Raw genomic sequence first — 23,269 nt, 5'->3', positions numbered from 1 at the left:
TTTGCTGAATTGAAGGAAGAAATATGCCCAATGTCTAATTAGAACTTGCAAGAGTAGGGATTTGATGCGAAGATTGTGTATGCCATCTGATACTTAGTGTTACTTTAGTGTTATTTGCTAGTGTTTGGAGTTTAGCGTTTACCATTGTAGATTGGCCAATGGAAGTTGTGGGTGAAGTTAATGGCTCTCTTTGATTAGGTGGTTGCGGTAATAAAGTTTTGTTTGCCTTTAATTGGGTCTTACTCATATTAGATTGTTAGGCTGTGCTTGGTTGGTTATCTGCTCTGATAATTTAAGTGATTTCCCCATCTCTGAAATGTTAAATATGGAACATGAAAATTCAAATTATGAATAAAAATGACGGAACAGCCAAATAACTTGAATTTTGGTGGGGGTTTAGTCTGACAAGAAATTTTCTTAGCCAAAGTGGAATTAATCAAGTTGCGAATATTGACAAGGTATTCCAGGTTGCCTTCGACTCATCTGGGTATTGGTGGATTTGTGGGTGGATATATAATATATATATATATTTTGCAGCTTTGGTGTAATATATAATAAATTTAATTCGTAAAGTACTAGGTAGTATTAATATTTAATATCATTATTTGAGGAGGCAACCCTCTCTCTCTCTCTGAGTAATTGGAAATTTTTTGGCAACGTAATGCATTAAATGCATAATAATTAAAAAAAAGAAAAAAGAATCATGGCTTTAATTCGTAAAGTACTAGGTTAGTATTAATATTTAATATCATTATTTGAGGAGGCAACCCTCTCTCTCTCTCTGAGTAATTGGAAATTTTTTGGCAACGCAATGCATTAATTGCATAATAATTAAAAAAAGAAAAAAGAATCATGGCTTCGCCCAGGCTCGAACTGGGGACCTTCAGTGTGTTAGACTGACGTGATAACCAACTACACCACGAAACCAACTTGTGAAGTTTGTTGACTCTGTTGATTCATAATGTTTGTAATCTATCTTATCACTTTAAAAATATGATGTTTCATTCATGTGCTTCTTTATGATATATATATATATGTATCTGCATTTGTTCTATTGAGAGAAGCTCATATTTGGGATTTAGAGGAAATGTTAAATCTAGCTTCTGAAATGTGAATTACGTATGGTGGGGCACTTGTCTCTGTCTCATCGTATTAAAGTTTAAACCTCTTGAGTCTTAATTAAGAGAAGCTAAATTAAAAAGTTATATTTTAGTATTGTCTAGCAAGCTGGATTGCGTGTGTAGCCACCTATAGTGTTCTCGGTTGCCCAACCTGACCTGACAGGGCATTGGCTTTTGACAATAACTAATTCGTCTTCTTTGAAATGAAGTAAATAAACTATGTGAATATGGAGAGAAAAATAAACAAGTGCTGTACACCTGCATGTACGGATTGCAGCAGAAAAAGTCCTGCGAGAGGGAGGAGTGTATAGAGTACGTGTATAAGTATAGTTGTAGAGTACAGAGGGGTATACAAACAAAGAGACAGTGTGCACGTGGAATGGTTCTTGGTGGAATGCACACGCGGATCCTGATGATGGGTGCATAAACATAAACATGTGATTCAGAATGAGTTTGTTCCTTTTTTTCTTTTTTTCTTTTTTTTCGGATGAGTTTGTTCCTTTTATTAAGAGGAATATACCCCCTCAAACCTGGGACTAGTGTGGAAGCTGACCCACTACTACCCACTAAGCACTAGGCATGCACTGTTCATTCTCACACCATTCTCAAGCTCTCTTAGTTCTCACACTAAAATCATTCTCAATAATGAATATATATATATATATATATTAACAAAAAATAAGAACTTAATCAACTTATGTTGAAAGAGATCTTGACTTTAATGACAATAATCCAATTCCACACAATAAATTATAAAAAAGTAGTAAAAAGATTTCAAAACATCAGAGAACAATAAAAAGAAAGAAAGAAAAAGGGGAACTAAAAATTGAAATTGAAATGGGAATTGGGAAATGTCCCCATTCTTGCACTTTTGAAAAAGAAGATTGAAAATTAATTTTTTTTTCCTTTTATGGATTCATCAGATCGGATCCTGCGGTGAGGGAAGCCTCTCTGAGATTTTGTTTTGCTTTTTGGGTGTTTTGTTTTAATTCACATACGACAGAAGTGTGGATTCTTCTCTCATTTTGTACTCGAAACTTCACTTTCTTTTTCACACATTTCCTCTCTGCAACGTTCTGATTCATTGTTTGCTTCTTGCTTCTAGTAGAAAATGTAGGTCCCTTCTTTTTTTCCCTTTCTTTCACATAGCTTTTTGTGTGTGTGTGTGTGTTTTTTTAAATAGAGTCCATATATTTATGAATCTTTCTGGCTCTGGTTATTTGCAGCTTGATATCTGGGTTCTTATTCTTTTGTGGAGAATGTTGAAACCTAGTCCATGCAAGATGACTTTTTGAAGATTCCATTTAAGATGACTTTTTGAAGATTCGATTTTTTCTCTATTATCTGAGGTGGTGATATCTGGGTTCTTATTCTTTTGTGTGTGTGTGTGTGTTTTTTTAAATAGAGTCCATCTATTTATGAATCTTTCTGGCTCTGGTTATTTGCAGCTTGATATCTGGGTTCTTATTCGTTTGAAGATTCCATTTTTTCCCTATTATCTGAGGTGGTGATAATCGGTTTTTGCAGTTTCTAGTTTTTTATTTGATCTGGGTTTCATTCGACTTCCCTGCCTTTCTGCTCTGAATCTCTTAGTCTCTCTTTGTGCTAAGGATTTTGTTTGACATTTAAGCTTTAATGGGTATCTGGGTTTGTTTTTTGTTTTCAATTTGGAAATTTTGAAGCCATTCATAAGTGTTTTTACCTTTTGTTTGGGTTTAATTTGATAGGTTTTAGATAGTTTTTGATCCGATTCTGAGTTATGTTATCCTATCTGGTCAGATTGAGATTGAAGATATTTACTGTTCTTCTAAGAGGGCCACATAGCCCTCTGGAGATTAATTTATATAATAAATGATAGATTGAGACAATGGGTTCTGAAGGTGATGCAGTTCAAGAGCCAAATCTTCAATCGTTGGCAAAGCCAGGCTCAATGTTCAGTCTCACCCTCGATGAGGTCCAGAACAAATTGAGTAATTTGGGGAAACCATTGGGAAGCATGAATCTCGATGAGCTTCTCAAAAGCATCGATTATGGTGGTGCTCCCCAAAATCATTCAGCCTCGTCTTTGCCTGGGCAAGAGAGCCTCACATTGTCCAGAGATCTTAGTAAGAAGACTGTCTATGAGGTATGGAAAGATATACAACTAAAGAAGAATGATAAGGAGGAAGAACAATGGACTAATGACCCAGAAACACAAGTAACTCTTGGTGAGATGACCCTTGAGGAATTCCTGGCGAGAGCAGGAGTTGTTGCTGATTCATTTCTGGTGCCGCAGCAAAATAACCAACAACAACAGAATCCATGGATGCAATTCCAGCTCCCTTCAGGACAGCAGCCTCAGCAACAGCATGAAGATCATATGATGTCCGCTTTTATGCCAAGCCATTCGATTCAACAGCCTATGGCTTTGAGTATGATGGAAGGCCCTTATGGTGATGTTCAAATGAATATGTCACCCTCTTCTTTGATGGGCACTCTTTCAGATACACAGTCAGCAGCTGGACGGAAAAGGGCTGCTCCTGGAGGAGACGTGGTTGAGAAGACTGTTGAAAGGAGGCATAAGAGGATGATTAAGAACAGGGAATCTGCAGCGCGGTCACGAGCCAGGAAACAAGTTAAGATTTGATCTAATTGTTTTGTCGTTGATTATCATTTCTTACTATATGGACTTAAAGGAGCTTATGTTTTGAAGGACAGGCTTATACGCATGAGCTAGAGATCAAGGTATCGTGCTTGGAAGAGGAAAACGAAATACTCAGAAGACAAAGTGTAAGCTTTATTTTCATCTTACTGGCAGCTTTTATTCATTACTTGGATATGTTTTGTGGTATTGACTCTTGTGTATCTTAGTTGTTTGATTATGCGTTGCCTCTTGATTTTTCATTCATTTTAGTTCAAGAAACGGATGCAGGTAGTTACTTCATGTCCCCTACTAAATAACAGTCTTGCACCAACTTTTGGTTTAACCATCTCTAGATGGATAGATGGAATGATCTTGTTGCGGATCTAATAATATAGATATAAACAATCATTTCATTGCTTTCAATGCGGTTTTGTTCATTTTTGTTTTTATTGGATAGGACATGTTTTGTCTTCCCATTCAATAAATTCTCATCACTTCGAGTCTTAGTAGCTGCTTACTTTCATATTTTAATTTTCGAAGTCAAGGTTTGAGACGAACAAGTTATGAATTTGTTTCTTGATGTCATTACAGCGATAAAAAAATCTGTTCAAGCCTTTTTATTTGATACATTTCTTGAGATGCCTATGAATAAGCTTTTTTTCCCCGGCTAAAACCTTTCTGTGGCTTGCACTTCAATTCTGATCCAAATTCGATGGCCAGGGTATTTTATTTTTATACGTGACAAATGTATAAAGCTGTCATGGCCAAGTTATATTTCTTGTATGTGTGACAGAATCATTGGGCTACATGTAATTTTTACTGAAATCACTATGGTATGTTAGATTTGGAAATATGTTTACTGTTGTTTGTGTTGTGAAAGTTTTGATGAGAATTTCAGTGTTAGTATTTCGGTAAGGGCTTGTGGGCTAGTGGTTAATAGTTCTCATGAATGTTTTAAAAGGCAAGGCTTGATGATGATTGGTTGAAGGATGAATGAGAGTATAGCTGCAGGAGGTTCTCGATAAAAACAATAGAAGTTGTTCTAATGTCGGGCCTGCTTTGATGGATCTTGGGGTGGTTGAGGTTGCAGGTTTTTACGGGTGAAAGGGCTTCTTTTCTGGGAGCGGGCCGGAGATTTATGACCGGATATAAACAACGCAAGTTGTTTTTAACTCTGATGGATCTCCGGTTCCATTTTGTAGTTCTGTAGGGAAGTATCTTCATAAACACCCCAAGATAATGAACGGGGATTGAAGTTATATATTTTTCATTAGAACTTAGAAGGGTAAAGATCAAGGCCTTTGAAAGTTATTACATGGTCTAGGCAAACAATTCATTTGATAACCTCTAATTGGTCTGGTAAATTTAAATAGAGCTCAAGAATAAAACTTCATTGTGGAAGCCTTTCTGCAACATCTTAGGCAGGTTCAGGTAGTGGCATGTCATCTATGTTAAAACTTGCGAGCAGAATATTTGTTAAAAATTGAGATTTTTTCCCCTGGTTCTTTGTTCGGACATCTATGTTTTGTGCAGCAACCTCCTTGTTTGTATCTGCTGAATTAAAAAACCTATTGAACTCTTTCTTTCAACATAGTCCTAAGTGCATGAGTTGATTTGTGGATTACAAGACTGCCTGTAAGAATATGACACCCCAAGTTGGATGAAGTGGAGATCAATCTCGTGGGAGTCTTATGGAGCAAAATTCAAGTGCTAAATTTGGTTAGATCTTATGAGCTGTTACGTGAAAACATTGTTTAAGAAACATGTAACGTTGAAAGTTACAAGCGGATTCTACTAGTTAGATACATCCCTCTTGTGCAAATTGTTTTTCACAACCAAATACTGTGATGTGTAGGTTGATTCTTGTTAGTTGCTGCACCATTTTTTCTGCATGCTATCTTGACTTTGGATCAGCGTGGTAAGGTTGACATTCAGAATTCTCTTATTGTTTCTTGAAGTATTTCTATTAGCTTTAACATCTCATTTTTGGCATACAATGTACAACCTGTGTGGGTGCTTTGCCGACTTTTTTTTTTTTCCCTCTGATAGTGGACGAAGAAATAATATGGTTTTTCATACTGAATTCAAGATTTATTATTTCTTTTTCCTATTGAATTTTTCCTTTCAGGAGTTGGATAAGGTCTTGCCTAGTGCTCCTCCTATCGAGCCTAAGCATCAGCTTCGGAGGACAAGCTCAGCCCCTCTGATATTTTTCCAGTCACTACATAATGGTTAAAAGATGCATTATTCAGGGGACTGCCGCTGGAGCTTCTCCTCTCGAGCTTTTTTGTTGCTTCTTCTGCTGATAATTGTCGTTGCTTGCCCCCAAGACCCCTCAGTATGAACCATTTCCTTGTATGTACGTACATTTTATAGTTTCTTTTGGAGTCATGATGCACAAGGAAATTTCCTAGTTTTTTCTCATATAAAACTGTATTTCTATCAATTTTTGCTCTGGTTATGCTTCTTCTGCTTTGCTTCTGCATAGGCCATTTTATGCAAGTCATTTGGAATAACGTTGGTAAATGAGTTTCAGCGTTGGAGTTAGAAGCTCTGCACATTGGCATTTTGACTGACCTGTTTTCATGTTTGGTACAAGGATTTTAGTCTATGGTTATAGATAGCATAATTGATATAATAGATTTTACATTTTATTACACTATTTTAAAAGCCTACTAAATGAACCTCCAAGTATGGCCTTAACTGGTTACTCTCTGTTAATCCCACGGCTTGAATCTGTCCATTCTCCCTGAAGAAGCATCAGTGCAAGCTGTAGGGTATCAGATAGCTAGTCAAACTCTGGTCCGTTGGTCTCCACCTCCCTAGGATAGGCAACCTTCAGCAGTTCTTAAATCTTATGCATCAAACACTTCAGATGAAATCCAGCTTCTCATCAAATAAGAATACTATAACATACTGAGAATCTCAACTTCTATGCAAATTACAGAGAAGGCAATGGAACAACTACACATTGTTTTGAATTATACAACCATAAATTGATTACAGGTATGCACTTCCAACAAGCGTGGTCTGTATCTGGACAAGCATGTTACTAATGACAAAGAGAGCTCTTACTTAGATTTACACATGGGGCCCAGTTCGATAGGCCATGTTGCAACGCCGCCATCTTCTCTCTATCTTTCAATCCCATCCCCAAGATTCAATTTTTGGTCCCAATTAAGATGTTCTTCTGGTCAGATTTCTGTAGGAACCGGGGAACAGCAGCTGTCATCTCTCAAATCATCATCCAACCTTGGTTTCTTACGGGGAGAAGACACTCCTGATGGGGTAGTTGGAGGCATCTCAGTTGGAGAGGCCGTTTCCTTCTCCTTGGCCAGTGGCTCAGAAGCTTTTAGCACCCCACCTAGTTTCTGCTGCTCCTCAATGATCTTCTGCAAGTATTTTCCTTGGGCTTCTATCCTCATTTGTAACTGCCTCTGCACCTGAAAAAAGAAGGATTATGTAAAAATGTTGCTCCTCGTACCATAGGGAATTCTCCATGATATCCTTCCAGAATAAACCTGCTTGAAATGTACAATAGTGGACTGAAGAACCTATCTCTAATCGAATGCATAACAAAATTTTGAAAAACCAGTTCCTAAGTCTTTTCTCAGAAAGAACCATTACAGCATGGGGAACATACTAGAGAACTAAATATTAATTTGATTCCAGGTACCCTACGAGAAGATGGCCGCAACGCTGCCCAAGCAAACTCCCAAAAATTTAAGACAGGCTGGCTAAATGATCCTCCTCACTGTTAAAGATACGACATCAAAGGGAGAACCTTGACAGAATGAGGGTGATATATATTGTTGAATTCATATCCTCCACGAGTAAATAACACTACCATACTAAGACATTGGGTTTCTCCAAAACTTTCACAAAGGTCAAAATTCTTAAAGCAAACCCAACTTTAATTCTTATTTTTTGCAAGGACAAAATCACAGCAGTTTTTATAACGGTTCTTTTTCCACTCACTCTCTCTGAAACGTAGTCCAATTATATAAGACTCAAACAAAACCTGGCATTGCCCTACCCCCCAAACATGATTAAATGTTGCACATAAAACTTCACTAGAACAAACATAAAACACAAACCTCAAGTTGTTCATGTAGACGCTTCTGGACCTCCATCTGCATTCTCAATGCTTCATTAATCTGAACCCCCCTGAATGAAATTACAATTATGTTATCAATCCGTCTACATATCACCACACAAGTGGAAACAGAACCGACCGAGTCGGGTTGCGTGACGCACACATGTGGTTATATGTGGTGAGCCCATTATCTATAATCTCCTCCACACAAAACTTGGAAGCCCTTGGGCCCCAATTATTATGTTAGTGTTGAAAGACAGGAAGTTCTTAACTTCATTTCCTAATTACACCCTTCATGTTGAGAACATGAAAGATGAGTCAAAAGAATTTTAGAAGTAAAACAACTCTGGAAGAACACAGAATACTCACGGGGAAGAATCCATGTCAGAGAGGCTTTCTGCAGAGCCTTTCTTCTCGTCTTTGAAACCTAAAAGTTATTGAGGAACTTTCAAACTTCAGATTCATCTTATTCAATGTTGAGAAAAAGAAGAAGAAAGGGAAGCATCACTGGCACAAAAATATGAGAAAATAAGGCAGCTTTACCATCAGCTGAAGACTCTGGCAGGTATTTTGCAAGGCGATATTTCTGTAAAACCAATAGTGAAAAATGATAATATTTACTTCCATGCAGGCAGGAGTATTAACAACAACATAATATGTCTACGTAGACAAAAGGAAATGTTAAATCCGCATTATGTACCTGTAAATGGCTTTTCACGTGATAAATGGTAAGTCCAGGGACACCCATCACTCTTAGGACACCTTTCGGTGTTGCCCCTAAAACAAACAAAGCATAAAAGCATATGTAAATGAATCAAAGACTTTCCATGCATGTCAGCTTAATTGATGCAAAATACGCATTGAGACAAAGATAGCATAGATTGAGAAGCCTTATACCAAAGAAACTACACCACAACCTCCCAAAAAATGAATGTAGTTAAAACCTAAAGACAAGGAGCGTCTGAGCTTCGTTTTTTAATTTTTAATGCAACAGAACTAATTTATTAATTCTGCATGGAGACCGTAAAAGGATTCATTAGAAAAAGGCACCAGAATAGCACAAATCTGTCAGTACAACAACAGAAATGCAATCCTCTAATAGAGTAATGCTTAACAAAAGTTATGCATGCTATTAAACTTCCATTTCTCTTTTAAAACAAATATAAAAGCAGGGAAAATTTGATTGTATCCTTTAGAAAGTTAGCAGAACCTCGTAACCAGACAAGGTTAAAAAAAAAGTGTTTACATTAGCTATCAAAATTTTTGAGAATTCTGGTAGATTTTAGCAACCAGAAAGAAGGATGGCATTTCAAATAAAAAGAAGCAATCAGATCTAATGAATTTTGCTGCAAATGAAGCACACCACTTCAGGGCCGAAAAAAAAATGTAGCCACGTAAGCTTATTGACAAAGTTACCATATAAGGCCTCATTTTCCTAAAACATACCTAATGTAAACTATAAAACCAGAGGTAGATATCAATCCTACATATTAAAATTAAAGCAATCTATCCATAATTGCAGAAAGATCAATCCACCACCATAGTAGCCCAATACAGTCTCCTTAATTGTTTTGCTAGCAATAAGAAGATAAAATGTCAGCAATCAATGTGAAGGAAATGACTATTTAATACAACATGGAATGAACACTCATTATTTATGGTTTCTTGCTTTCTAATCTGTTGCATACTACATTATCCTAATAAAAGAAAGGGAAAACAATGTACAACAAGTTCATAAACTAAAAAACAAGATACCCACTATCTGGTCCACCAAGTTGTGTGATTGCATCCACAAAGCGGTCATGAAGATCTGAAGTCCACCGCAAACGCTGTTTCCCAGAACCTCCAGGAGGACTGTTATTCTTTACTCCAGCTCCACCTAAACTTCCAGCATTGGCAACTTGTTCGGCATCTTGAGTTTTATGCGGCACTAAGCTCGCAGTTGAAAATTTCTTGGCATGATACATATTTGCGCCACAGACTGCTAAATCACATACACCATTAAGAAAATCATAGAAATCAGCTCTGATTTCCTCCAAAAGGAGGACACATCACATAAATATATTGGATTGCAGAAATACAATTAACTAATAAAACAATTATAGAAGGTGTATACTATCATGTAGCAAAGCCATACATCGTACAAAACAACTCCACGTAACAAACAAAAAAGATTCTTATTCAACATAAAATAAAAGGTTAGCAGCGATCATGTAACTCCAATATTATGCTGATCCTTCAGAAGCCAAATGTGCATAACCAAGCAAAGAACCCACCGAAGTTCATATTTAACACACGAAAAGTTCTTGATCGAACATTCCAAAAAATCCATTAGGAATTTAGTGAATCGGTAAGGAAATATAAACGGAGTAATAAAGGCAAACTCAACACCCAAAATATGGGAAATTTACATAAAAAGACTTAAAACCGGAATTTACCTCTACAGACTCAAGCGTGATCAAGTGAGCTTCCAGGTTCTATCATTTGCTCGACCCAAAAAGAGAATCGAATTGAGGTCTCAAAATTGTGAGTATAAACGTAATTGAACAGGTGGGTAAACGGCGTGTTTCGACCGTCTGAAAGCGGGTCGGAATCGCGAGTCTCTTGCAGTAAAATCTCCCGCTACGTGTAAATTAGGGTTTCGTATTGGTTGGCTTCTGAATTCCGACGATAATTATCTGGAATTCGGATTCTGATTTGAGAGGATGAAGGAAAGGAAAAGACGTCGTCGACAATGTCGTTGTCTCTGTGGAAGTTAGCGTAGAAAGTACGGCGTCGTTTTATTGGGGCTTCGGAGTGGACCCCACATCTTAAAATTCATCATTTTTTTTATAATAAAAAAAACAGAAGTACAGAGTGGGCCGACAAATAATGGATTTGGTAAGAAGAGCGGGCCAAGACACTGGGTTTTTATGGACTTTTGGGCTATTAATTTAATTCTTTTTGGGCGTCTCTCCTGCAAAGCTGCAACCAACGAAACCGAGAGAAACAAAAAATACCCAGTCGGCTTGCTAGGGTAACTAATGCCAGGATTTCGTGGAGCTGATTTGGGAAACTAATGCCAGGATCAAATTTGACGAAATTCTCCACTTCTGCGTATGATTTATGTTGCAGATGTTGCAAAGATATCATCATGTTGGGTGGAAACTGATGTGATGAAAAACAAATAAACTGTACATGCTTAAAAGAAAAGAAAACTGTTTATGATGAGGATGCTTATAGCATTCACTTCTGGAATTGGAATAGCCGCAGCTTACGGAAAATATTCATGTGATGATCAAAACTGTTTATAATCCAAGCACCTGTTCCTGGAATCTACGTCTCTATCTCAAGAATCTGTTGGCTATGTATTCTGCAATTGCCATGCTACATGTCAGACCAGGGGACTCAATTCCAAACAGGTTTACGAGACCCGGCACGCCATGAACATCCTCTCCCTGCACGACAAGGTTTGCAAAAATGGTAGGTTACTTAACAGTAAATTGGACAATGAAATCCGGTCATTGTTTCATTGTTAGTAAAAACGTATTCAATCTCATTCAGAATGACAGGATGATTTTAATGGAAATAGAACTGAAGACTAAATAACCAACCTACTATTCAAATCACAAGTTAAGGGTCTGCCTGAATACTATAAAGAGTCCTTAAGAAGAGGTTGACATTCCTTCAAACCTTTCAGTTCTGTTTTCTAAAGGTGCCAATCATCATCATTATCAGAACTTTGATCCCAAATAATTGGCCCACCTACATGAATCATGAACCCATAAGATAAGATAGGTGGAGTTTGGAGTTCACTATGCTCCAAAGATTCCCTTGTCGATTCATGTTCATAAGCTATGGAAAAGTTTTATGCAACTACCAGCCTACTGCAACCATTCTCCTTTATCCAGGCTTGCAATAGACTGTTTTATCAGGCAGACATTTGAAGGCTTTCTCTAGCACTATAAGAAAAGATGAGCCACTCGTTCTTCTGAATTACAATCTTTGAAAGACTGCTTTTTCAATCTTTTTGAGTCTTTCAATTCAAGTTCACCACCACAGTTTTACAGATCAGCAACTCAACTTATTCCAGAGAATCAAAATGCATGCAAAAAATGAAAGCATCAGTTGAGTTTGCAGATAATTAATGACTATTAGCACGGAGTCATCATCATAAGAGTCTTCATGCCAAGCAATTTGGGATCAACATTTGGATCCATAAGAGAAATTAGTTGGAATATACTATGTGGATTTCTAACTTAATATGGAGTTACTTAAACATTTTACTTTCTAAATCTAAATTTTTAGGAGAAGCTAGCAAAACCAAGTTAAATTCCTTTACGGATGGTAGTCTCTTACCGCTAATAAAAATATATACAGACTCATCAGCTATGTATATATATACTATAGGGCACAATGTTTCGACATCATCTTTACTAAAATGGCTATTTTAAGATGCAGAGTGCCACATACAGACAATTTAAATGAAAAGTTCAACGATAAAGGGAGAGTGGAAGAACATACCTGGATCAGAAAGTCAGTCGGAGACTGTCCTCGACCACAAATTTTTGGTCGGATACCAGCATAACCTGGTTCCAGAGATTTATCCTTGAGATTTGGGAAGTACTTCCTTATCTCCAAGTAAAATCTTTCTGCACGATTGGCATTTACAGTATAGTCATACCTGGAAAAAGACCTCACCAATGTGAGTTCTTCAAAGAAGCATGAGGAGGTGTTGCAACATGCAAATAAAAAAGAGCACAACTTAGGGAAACCAAGACAACAGTAAAATCAAATACATTTATGCTGCAGATGCAAAAAGAACTTAAATAAAAAAACGTAAACAACTACCATACACGTGACTCCCGCAGTGGAAAAGGTCAGGGACAAACAAAATGTACGCATACCATTACCCCACATAATATGTGGAGAATGTTTCCGGGAAAAGAACCTAAATCTTTGCCCAGTATTTGATGTCCATTTCAGTAACCCCCAACGCACCAAAAAATAAGTACGCTATTTCACTCTTAACTGAAAAACTCGAATGGAAAAAATAAATGTGCCTATCTGTGACTTTTAAAAACCCCTCTGGCAAGTGTTGAGAATCATAGAAAAAAGTGCAGAACTAAATCCACAAAACATAAGCTATAGGTTTTGGTCCTTATAATCTTCTAGCACTAACCAACTACAGATTTTTAATTTGAAAATGAAAGAGCAGCCGACATAGTAATTGGATTTTATCTACCCTCTAATTTAACTAGCCACAAATGTTAGAAGCGTCTCCATTACAAAAGTGGATGTCTAGTGTCAACATGAAGTGAGACATCAAAGACAATTGTGGTTCCAGTTACTCTGTTCATTTATTGCTATCTTGTTGGTCCTCAAAAGAGAGTCGAACACTCTTGCTTTGACTGCCACATCTCTACTCAAAATATTCTTCTTAAACTAGAAGTGTCACCATTTTCCTTGGTGATTCAATTTTGAAGATCCGAGCGAATTTTTCTCCAGAGTTACCATGTTACATACTGACTTGGCCATTAGGCAGCAACTACTTAACATTGACCCACTCAACCAAGTAAAAAGTTTCAAAAGATGTAGAGTTAGAACAAGGGACTAGAGGAAGAGTACTTGTCTAGGAAGCTTGATATGTCATCAATACCATCGATCCATTCAACATCAGGTCCGAATTTGACCTGGCCATCCAAATCCAAAGTGACATGCACTCCAATGCCACCATCCTCAGGTAAAGGGTATATCAAACGTTTAAAAGGAGGGCTTCTAGTATTTGATAAAGTGAAATAGCATCCACGAGCATAATATGCAGGAGGAATTGCAGCACTATCTAGACCATGAAATCTCTTTGCAAGAGCCATAGCACTCAATCCTGAAGAATTCACGACAAGCCTAGGAACAAGGACAAGCTCTAGGTCCAATGGAAAATTCCCATCCCAGTTCTCAAGATCTTTGTTCTTAGAAATGTAAAGGTGCACAGAATCTCCTTCGACATGACCACCAATCACAGTAGTATTGTAACAGAAAGATGTCCTGTGACTTTCCGCATCTCCCTGGACTCACATTTGGGTTGACATTTCATCAATAAGCAGTCATAACTCAAAGAACTAGAATACAAAAAAGGTAATTCACAACATGTATAATAAAACATTGAGCATCAAGAATCAAGAATCAATATTCATCAAAGGAGATTCGTACCACTAAAGATAGCATTAGAGAATGGGAATCGACAATCCCAGTAACGGGTGATAGCAAGGCTTTCACACACTGCAGTTCAGGTTCCATCCTCATTGCTTCAAAGCCTTCCAGCATCCTCAAGTCCAGAACCCCATTTTTAGTTCCACATTGCATCAAATGATTTAATTTGGGAATCTCCGACGGCCTAGTAGCCACAATAAGCTTACCAATCTGTTTATGAGGAACCCCATATTCGGAGCAATACTTGTACAACAATTCCCTTCCTCTCACACAAAGCAACGCCTGCAAGACATTCATTACAAATAAATAGAAAGATATACCAGTAGACTGATAAAAGAGAAGGAGACTGACCTTGAGTGAATTAAGAGGATAGTAGATGCCGGCATGAATAACCTCGCTGTTTCGGGAACTGGTGCCGGTTCCGAAGGTGGAGGCGGAATCGAGGACCAAGACCTCCTTCCCTCTTGAGGCTAACTCTCTTGCCACTGCTAAGCCTACAACTCCTGCCCCGATCACGACGCAGTCAACCTTCTCCGTCGCTGCACAGCCTGCAACTTTCTTATCCACGTGAATGCTTCGGAATCCGGTGAAAGGTCCGATGATTCGCTTTTTCTTCAAGCACTGTAATGTTTGCTTGATGATCATCGTCCCAGTTCCTTTGGATGAAGTCAATGAACCCGGGATGCAGACAGGGAGAGTGTGTTGGATAATGGGCAATAATGGGCCAGATCATTTGGGCCGAGCCGTTAATAAGTTAAAACTCACTCGACCACGCTAGAGGAGGAAGATTGTATTGGGCCGGTCCACAAGAATGGGCGAATAACGTGTGGTTGAAATTTAAGCTGAAGCATTATTAACGATCGTAGTATCAAAACATGCTGGTTATGTTGGTGAGTATACTTCTACAAATATTATTCTGTCTCTGTCGTAGTTCGTTTTTAAGAAATGTATACCCTAAATATCTTTTGTTAAATTATTCCTTTGAGGATCTGCATTTATGTTCGGAAGGGCCTTGACTTCTTATCTATGGGAAGTGATAGCTGATTGATACGGTCGCAAACCTGTGCTAATCTTTGGCGCAATAACAGTGTAAGTATTGCTGTAACTTTGTTTTATACATTAGTGTCAAGATGAACTTGGGAATTCTTGGCATAAAATTTTTTCTTGTTAATTACTATTTTCTCTGTAAGGTCATGGGACAGTCGTCCAGTCTGTGTAGTCTGGTCCATGTTCCAAACTGCATGAGGCTGGTGCAACTTGGGCCCATTTGAGCGGGTGAGCTTATCCTTATTGGGCCAACTGTAAAAATAATAATAATAAATTAAGCAAAAGACCTGTAACTCACCCTATTTTCCAAACCGAAAATGACTTAGATCCCAATTATCTCAGCAATTGAGTTTGATGCTCATGATCAAAGTCAATTTTTGGGCTCCATGTGTCCTAAATAATGTGCATATAACTAACAGTTAGAATAATTGTGATATTAGTTGTTGAGATCAATATCATTATTGTTTACAAATATGTTGTTATCAAACATAAAATTTAAAATTTTAATTTTAATTACCACTAATTATGTACACACTACACACTACACTGGATCAGCACTAGTATTGCCAGTCTCTCGTTTATTTGTTTCTGTCCCAACTTTCCTGGATCTAATAATTAATTAATTAATTAACATCTAGTACACTCTTATACATGTTAATCTTAATTATTATTATTATTATTATTATTATAAAACTATATATGCTGCTTTTGGTTCCCTTCACACGGTGATCATCCATCACCCCCGCCCGATAACTGTTCCAACAACTTGCTAAATGTCTCTCTGTGGTCTTATAAAATTCTTGTTTGTAGATTAACAGCTACACATAGTAAGCAGATTAAGAAGACAAATTCAGTCTCCGAGTAGATGCGGTTGTGGTGAGGTCGGAATAATACAATTTTGGTTACAGCGCACTCACGCCTATAAAACACAATGATCGTGGCAGCTTTGGCTTTGAGGTGGCTACTAAATTAGTATCCGAATTGGGGTGGAAAGACATACGTTTCGAATTTAAGGAGATTGGACTGTTATAATTTTGTCAAATCCAATTTAATTTGAAATATTATTCGTTATGGGTTAAAGATCTGCATGATTTCGTATTTTAAAAAACGCCTCAATTATTTAAAATTATGCTTAATATTATAAACTACGTAGTTGGTGCTTGTGGGATATTTTGATGTTCTCACACTTCCAAAGTCTATGTGCTTTTTTTTTTATTAGGAGTAATTGTCAGAACTATTACAAGTCCACCTGCCATTATGTCACATTTTCAATAAAAAAAAGTTCATTGACAGTTACATTATTTATAAATTAACTTCAACTTGTGATAATTAATTTAGAAAGGCATAACGCACCTATAAGCTCTCCAACTACATTTTCAGGTGAATTTTAAGTCATCCGACTACATCTCAAATGAATTTTACGCCCTCTTACTTTTGTCGGTTAACATTAAGCCTTCATATTATTATCTTTAGATTAAATAAAACTTTCTTGTGAATTAAATTAATTTATAAAAATTAGACATTTTTTGTAATTAATTTTATTTTTGAGTGGGGTATCAATATTTTTCTCTCTTTTTTTTACCTTTATTTATCTAATGATTGATATATTTTCTTCTCTTTTTACATAAATAAAAATAAAGAAAGAACAAATTAAACAAAAACAAACTATTTCAACTGCTGATAACTCGAAGATTCGAATTACGAAAGCCTCACTTTGACAAAGATTCGAGTTGCGGAAGGAAGGTGGAAGCTGTACAATCACAAAATATAATAACATGCAAAATAATTATAGTGGTTCAGTGGACAAAAAGCACCGACATCTATTGCAAAGAATGTATACATAATGGAAACCCTATAGATTAAATTTATCATTTTAGAATTTAATTTACAAATTATAATATTTTCATATTTTTAAAGTTAAGAATGATATTATACTTTATTTATAATTTTATATATTTTTTTTATTTCTTATTCAGTGTGATGTATTGCCATTGGCTTTTGACTTTTCCACTCAAATAAAATAATCGCATTTAATATTGCAACTTGTGAGCCGTCCAAGAAGAGCTGTCCAATGGTTAATTTTTTGAATAAATTAACTAGATTATGGTTCCAACTTTATAAGCCGTAAGCAGACGCTCTATCAGACACGCCAAAAATAGTTTATATCTTTTGTTTTGTTTTTTTTTTTTTTTTTCATTTCTTCGATCTTTTTTATGAAATTATTATAATTTATTTGTTTAAACATATAAATTACAAGATATTTATAATAAAACTTATAAATTATGGGCAGACACTTTAGCAAACATCTCAATGATCTATTCAACACAGCGATGCCTACAACAATACCGTTAACGATACGGCTTTGTAGCACCACTGTGCCAAACACCACACCACCATTAAACTAGTGGTATCGCTAGCTTAAACGTTGCGGTATTGCTAGTGGAGCACAAGCTTCAACTTTGAACTCAAAATTAATAGTATAATAATAGATATTTATAATAATATAAATAAAACTTACAAAAAATAATAAAATATTGTAAACTTTTTAATAATGATTTCAGTTTTATTTATGTCAAAATATTTTATAATTTGTACTTTAATTAAATTTTACAATAAATAATACTTATACTTATAATAAATGAATAATATTTTATTTATATTTATCTTTGCAGTTTATAAACTGCATCAGCTAGAAGTTTTGTCAAACACTTGACAATTCACAGTTTATTAGCTAATTTATTTTCACATCTTATAAGCTAATTTATTTTAGATATTTTATTTGTTTTTCTTTTTTTTTCTTCGATATTTTTTTAAAGACAATATTATAAATTTTTAAATTACAAGATATTTATAAAAAAAATTATAGAAATATTTTAAGAAATCGTAAAATAAGAAAGTGCAATGATTTATAGTACCGTTCTCATTTTTTTGTGCTGTTTTTATTCTATTTTTTAAAACTAAACTTAAAAAAAATTCAATGTTTATAAGCTAGCGTCGCCGATAAGTTTCACCAAAAACCTATTAGTTTATTTCACAACTAGTTTATTTTTCACAATTTATAAACTAGTTTATTTTCACAACAAATAACTCTTAACAAACGGAGAGAAGTATACAAGAAGCTCTATAAATACATACCTAGAGTAGCAGACGAGGTTCAAGACAAGCAAACAATAGGCCATCTTGTGACTTTTATTTTGTGTTAATTTAGTGGTAAAATGGCGCAGTCGGAACCAAAGAAGTATGCACTTCTAGTTGGGTGCAATTACCCTCTGTCCAATTACCCTGGTTTGGCAGAAGATGCCGCCTTTGAATTGTTTGGGTGCGTCAATGACGTCCTAAGCATCAAAGAGGTGTTAATCGAACGATTTGGGTTCCATGAAACCGACATTAAGGTCCTCACTGACGATCCAGCAGCAGCAGGGTCGTCCTCTTCCTCCTCCGCCTCTGCCGGGAACATGCTTACGGCCGCAACCATCTATGCGGAGCTTGAAAATCTGGTTAGTCGGGCTGAGTCTGGAGACGTCCTTTTTTTCCACTTCAGTGGACATGGAACTTTGATTGACGATGTGAGAGATCATAGCCACGACGACCCTCTGACGACGAATCTCCTCACTCCAGGTAGCGATGAGGCAATTGTCGGCCCTGATCTGAATCTCATCACTGGTAAAGTCTCAGTCTTCTGTTTTTCTTCTTCTTCTTTCAATTTTCTTTAGCCATTTTACGTTTTCAGTTATTAATATTTCCAATTTGCACGAGCAGAATGAGTAGATTATAATTATTAGTTATTTTTAGCATATGGCAGAATTAATTTTCAACATGTCAGAAATCCTAAGGGGTGGGACAAGAGCTCCTTGTTTATCGGAATGAATAGATATGTTGGGCTAGGAAAATGCATTGTTATTGTGTTAGGGGTGAGTTTGTCCTTATAAAACATATTATGCTCCCTACATCTACTACCGATGTGAGATTCTAACACTCTCCCGCATTTGTGATAAGTGGAATAGAGACTATGTCCAACTGGATCGCATTGCTCCGATATCATGTTGTAAATCCACGTCCCTATACACACCAATAATATTGTTTGTTTTGGGTTGTTCAGTTTCCAAAAATACATCGACCCGCATGATTTTGTTCCTCGTTAGCCGAACTACTAATGGCCAAACCACGTGGGTCAAAACCCAACTCACTTGGATTTGAAAAATGTCTTGTTATTGTGTTAAGGGTGAGTTTGTCCTTATAAAGAACTAGTCGGGACCCCGCGCGATGCGCGGATTTTTTTTTAGTTTTATTTGTTAGATTTTTAAATGTAATATTATTTTTTACACGCTGTGACATGGAAGAAGCAATTTTTGAGAACGTCGATTTGATTTTTAATAATTATTTATATTAAAAGACATCATATTAATTTAAATTTATTTACAATCTATTAATTTCATAATTAGAAAGAATTTTCATTGCTCATCAAAATTGATATGAAATTTTTTATTAAAATACTTATGGTTTTTAATAATAAACTAATTTTTTAAACATGTTACTTAGAATTTTTAATACATTTATGTTAGTCAAAGAAACATTTTTTCATAATTTATACAACTCTACCTCTCTATTACACTTTATATATTTTAATTTTATCTCCATATTTCCTCAATCATAAAGTCAACTTCCTCGTCCAGTCTCAATCATCCAAAGTCGACTTCCTCATCTATCCAAGGCATAGTAAATGATAAATGAATTAGGATGTTCTTGCAATCTATTTTTTCATCATTTCTATTAATACTCTTATACATTCTTTTATTGTTTTCTTTACTTTTTCTTCCTCGTAGAGAATAAAGACTCATATTCATATTTGTCTTCAAATACATTTATGTAAATTGTCTTTGAGATATTCTTTTTTTAGATTTTAATGTTTTATTGTGAAATCTGTTAAGTCATTAATATTTTATAGATTAAAATCATATTGATGCAAAGTTAGCTCAATTGCAATGCTTTGGGGAGAGTGGGTTTAACCCCCTTAAGCCAACAATAAGATTAAATGTTATTGATGGCAGGCAGGGCCAACGACTCCAATTCTACCACTTGTGATTTGTGAATGAAGTAATAATCTCATCTCTCCATTATGCCCCCGCGAGGAACTTAAGACTTTGTTGAACTCGGATTCATTCTCCAACCCCAAGTTAATTGCTTCTCTTCTCACCATCTTCTATTGGTGGCACTCTTTCCACCACAACCATCTCTTTTTTATAGGTTCTACGGACTGATGCCTGCTGCTTCATCTGGGAAAAAGGAATCATAGATATGCCGGTCATTAGAAGGGCAGGCAAAACTATGAATTCGAGCTGTGGCTATACAACATAGCCTTGCATGCCTTGCAAGGGATGCCCAACATTGTTGGCAATCACCAACACCAAATGGCAGAGGAGGCAATCAGGTTTTCAATCAGGCATTCCATGAATATTGATGACCGCTACTAATACAGCTCTCTATTCTCAGAACATTCATAAACATTGCGACTTTGTAGTCAGGACGGCCAAACAAAATGAGTATTCGAACCAAAACCAATTTTTACTTGCACTATAAATTTAGCTATAGTGAGACTCAAGCAGAGCACATGACTGACTCTCTTTAAAATTTAGGAGTCCCAAAAGTAGCAAATTCAGAATTGAAAGAGGTAACAGTACAACACTCCACATCTCAAAGAAAGAAAGTCCATGGATTATTCTACTTGATAGCATTGAGCATGCTTGCAATCATGAAAGAAAAAGAATAAAAAAGAAAGAAAGTTACATGTGAAAAATGTGAGGAAATGGTTACCTCCTAGGGGTTGCTTGGATTGATGTTTTGGAGAGTTGAGTGAGGAGGGTTAAGGAGTGAGGGATAACTTCACCTGTAAGAGGGAGAGTTAAAGTGGGGTGAAGGAGGGGGAAAGTTCCCCCTCACTTAAATCTAACTCAACATTTTGTATCCCCTCAATTTGGGGGGTTTGTGAGGTGAGAGAAAATTTTTGTTTAACATTTCTTATATCATCCCATTAACTCAAATATCTTACCTCTCATTAACTCCCAATCACTCTACCCTCTATCCAAGTAAGGGGTGAGATTAACTCTTCCCTACCCCTCATTAAAAGCATAACTTTATCAGAAAATGTAGATTTTCCATTTTCATATTCAGCCATGCTCAACAAAGTGTTTTCACAAAAATGAGGAACAAAGCTACCTGCCCAAAATGGAGGAACCCCACACAGCAAGATATAAAGAATGGCTTTAGTGCCACATATCAACCTCGAGCCCATAATTTCGTCTCAGGACCTTAGGTGTCATATCCCCACAATCTCCAAGAACCCTTCACCTGGTACAAAGGACCCCATAAACCCTGTTCAATCACATCAACATGGAAACCAAAAGACATTTATCCTCAAATATTATGTATAAATTCCTATAACATTATAATTAAATTTTTTTTAAAAAAATCTCTGTTTCCCAAACACTTCAAAATAAAGGCAGTAAATCCACCATCAATGCTAAACTCAATCCAATCAAGATTCAGCCATGCTCAACAAAGTGTTTTCACAAAAATGAGGAACACAACTACCTACCCAAAATGGAGGAACCCCACACAGCAAGATATAAAGAATGGCTTTAGTGCCACATATCAAACTCGAGCCCATAATTTCATCTCAAGACCTTAGGTGCCATATCCCCACAATCTCCAAGAACCCTTCACCTGGTACAAAGGACCCCATAAACCCTGTTCAATCACATCAACATGGAAACCAAAAGACATTTATTCTCAAATATTATGTATAAATTCCTATAACATTATAATTAATTTTTTTAAAAAAAAGTCTCTGTTTCCCAAACACTTCAAAATAAAGGCAGTAAATCCACCAACAATGCCAAACTCAATCCAATCAAGATGAAGGAAACTGCCGCAAGAAATCTGAAGAAAAGTGAATACAATTCACCAGTCATATGGGAATTCAACATTCATACCGATGCAATCAAAACCCACAAACAATTACTCAACACTGATGGTATTTGCAACAATGATAAAAAAATTCAAAATGAAAATATTAGTTTTCATGCCCAATAATGATTAAAAAAATGTAAACCAAAAACTCAAAATCAAAATCTTATCTTGTGAATGAAACCTAATGGTCTAATACTCTCAGACTCTATTTCCTTCTTTTCCCTTTTGTGTCCAAAAGAACCCAAAAAAAAAGTGTTGAGAGAGATTATTGTCGGAAGTGTTTGGCAGAAAGTCAAACCAAGAAGATGCTAACCAAAAAACAAAAGAAGAAAATAAATAGGATACCAACTTTGAAGTTGTCTTCCATTGGCTCCTTACTCGTGAAGTTCATGCACAGAAGCACTTTTACAGGTCACTGCAAGCAAATTAGTTTTTGATGACCTGAGACAGTACAGATGAATAGTACTTAGATGCTAAGGAGGAGAAAGGAGCATGCAGCTTCCTTGGGTTTCAGTTTCCCACAAACAGTGAATGCCCTTAATTATTAGAGATAAACAGTGGTGAAATAGTCAAGAATGGATGAACTTAAAAATTAAAATCAATAATCAGAATAGAACAACTGGCGATTCCAATCACCTTGATAGGATCGAAAAGGAAGACGACACAAAGTGATTGAGAGACATATCCAACCAAACATCAAGCTACAGGTAGAGTTAACAATATTATCGAATAGACATGCTGAACAACCATTTGATACTAAGTAAACATACCATGTATAAACTATTTTTTAAGGGAATACTGTCAACAATAACCATGAAAGGGCATAAAAGCCACAACTTTTTCAGCATACTAAATATGGCTTTGCACATAACTCATCGAAAATTCCTGAACTGCTACACAGAAACTTGAATAGCAAGGGCTGAAGTAAAGCCATAAATGGAGGAATGCATTAAGTTAACCAATGAAACATAATAGCTACCTCTGATATTTCATTAAGTGGATAGCTCAAGATTTCAATGAAAGAGCATAGAAGGGCACAATTCAGCAGCATTATGAAAAGTAGAGTTTTTTTTATTGGCAGCATCAATCAAAGCAATCAATCACAAAATCTTCGCATTGTCACAGAATCTGTAGCTTGCAGGCCAAATGAGTATATTCATAAGCTCAACTTAAGAACATTTTCAAGTAGGTCAAAAGTCTGAGCCACTTGGAAACAAAGCAAAATAA

General features: G+C 36.2%; 3 protein-coding genes and 1 non-coding gene across 7 annotated transcripts; 1 reads left to right on the top strand and 3 right to left on the bottom strand.

Annotated features, from left to right (window-relative positions):
• Positions 1–853: 853 nt before the first annotated feature.
• TRNAV-AAC lies at positions 854–927 on the bottom strand. The gene has a single exon. It is a non-coding gene; the product is annotated as a tRNA-Val (tRNA).
• Positions 928–1,965: 1,038 nt separating this feature from the next.
• Positions 1,966–6,286, top strand: LOC119989830 (ABSCISIC ACID-INSENSITIVE 5-like protein 3). 3 transcript variants are annotated; one of them, XM_038835582.1, is made up of 5 exons: positions 1,966–2,470; positions 2,570–2,625; positions 2,901–3,735; positions 3,819–3,890; positions 5,873–6,286. In XM_038835582.1, exons 3-5 carry the CDS (start codon positions 2,989–2,991, stop codon positions 5,978–5,980), a joined length of 927 nt encoding a protein of 308 aa, XP_038691510.1. In that variant the 5' UTR covers positions 1,966–2,470; positions 2,570–2,625; positions 2,901–2,988; the 3' UTR covers positions 5,981–6,286. The 3 variants fall into 3 exon arrangements, with proteins under 3 accessions (XP_038691510.1, XP_038691494.1, XP_038691502.1); XM_038835566.1 differs by having other exon boundaries at positions 1,966–2,234; positions 2,348–3,735; XM_038835574.1 differs by having other exon boundaries at positions 2,570–3,735.
• Positions 6,287–6,614: 328 nt separating this feature from the next.
• LOC119985173 (myb family transcription factor PHL7-like) lies at positions 6,615–10,580 on the bottom strand. 2 transcript variants are annotated; one of them, XM_038829379.1, is made up of 7 exons: positions 10,279–10,580; positions 9,600–9,821; positions 8,541–8,617; positions 8,384–8,426; positions 8,210–8,267; positions 7,842–7,911; positions 6,615–7,187 (listed from the first exon to the last, which is right to left on the bottom strand). In XM_038829379.1, the coding sequence occupies exons 2-7, from the start codon at positions 9,805–9,807 to the stop codon at positions 6,939–6,941; spliced, it is 705 nt and encodes a 234-aa protein (XP_038685307.1). In that variant the 5' UTR covers positions 9,808–9,821; positions 10,279–10,580; the 3' UTR covers positions 6,615–6,938. The 2 variants fall into 2 exon arrangements, with proteins under 2 accessions (XP_038685307.1, XP_038685315.1); XM_038829387.1 differs by lacking the exon at positions 10,279–10,580 and having other exon boundaries at positions 6,838–7,187; positions 9,596–9,780.
• Positions 10,581–10,912: 332 nt separating this feature from the next.
• Positions 10,913–14,715, bottom strand: LOC119986884 (L-2-hydroxyglutarate dehydrogenase, mitochondrial). The gene is made up of 5 exons (XM_038831576.1): positions 14,381–14,715; positions 14,030–14,311; positions 13,448–13,884; positions 12,344–12,503; positions 10,913–11,277 (listed from the first exon to the last, which is right to left on the bottom strand). Exons 1-5 carry the CDS (start codon positions 14,672–14,674, stop codon positions 11,164–11,166), a joined length of 1,287 nt encoding a protein of 428 aa, XP_038687504.1. The 5' UTR covers positions 14,675–14,715; the 3' UTR covers positions 10,913–11,163.
• Between the last annotated feature and the right edge of the window lie 8,554 nt (positions 14,716–23,269).

Source organism: Tripterygium wilfordii, chromosome 3 (genome assembly GCF_013401445.1).
Source record: "Tripterygium wilfordii isolate XIE 37 chromosome 3, ASM1340144v1, whole genome shotgun sequence".
Classification (NCBI taxonomy): domain Eukaryota; kingdom Viridiplantae; phylum Streptophyta; class Magnoliopsida; order Celastrales; family Celastraceae; genus Tripterygium; species Tripterygium wilfordii.
This window is presented reverse-complemented; position numbering and strand designations above follow the sequence as displayed.

Coding starts and splice junctions, on each gene's coding strand:
- LOC119986884 (XM_038831576.1), bottom strand. CDS start 14,674: ATGATCATCAAGCAAACATTACAGTGCTTGAAGAAAAAGCGAATCATC. Junction 12,504..13,447: donor ATATCAAGCTTCCTAGACAA/GTACTCTTCCTC, acceptor GTCTTTTTCCAG/GTATGACTATACTGTAAATG. Junction 11,278..12,343: donor CGACTGACTTTCTGATCCAG/GTATGTTCTTCC, acceptor CTTGTCGTGCAG/GGAGAGGATGTTCATGGCGT.
- LOC119985173 (XM_038829379.1), bottom strand. CDS start 9,807: ATGTATCATGCCAAGAAATTTTCAACTGCGAGCTTAGTGCCGCATAAA. Junction 7,912..8,209: donor TCTGACATGGATTCTTCCCC/GTGAGTATTCTG, acceptor AATTTCATTCAG/GGGGGTTCAGATTAATGAAG. Junction 7,188..7,841: donor GTCTACATGAACAACTTGAG/GTTTGTGTTTTA, acceptor TTCTTTTTTCAG/GTGCAGAGGCAGTTACAAAT.
- LOC119989830 (XM_038835566.1), top strand. CDS start 2,989: ATGGGTTCTGAAGGTGATGCAGTTCAAGAGCCAAATCTTCAATCGTTG. Junction 3,736..3,818: donor GGTCACGAGCCAGGAAACAA/GTTAAGATTTGA, acceptor TTTGAAGGACAG/GCTTATACGCATGAGCTAGA. Junction 3,891..5,872: donor AAATACTCAGAAGACAAAGT/GTAAGCTTTATT, acceptor TTTTCCTTTCAG/GAGTTGGATAAGGTCTTGCC.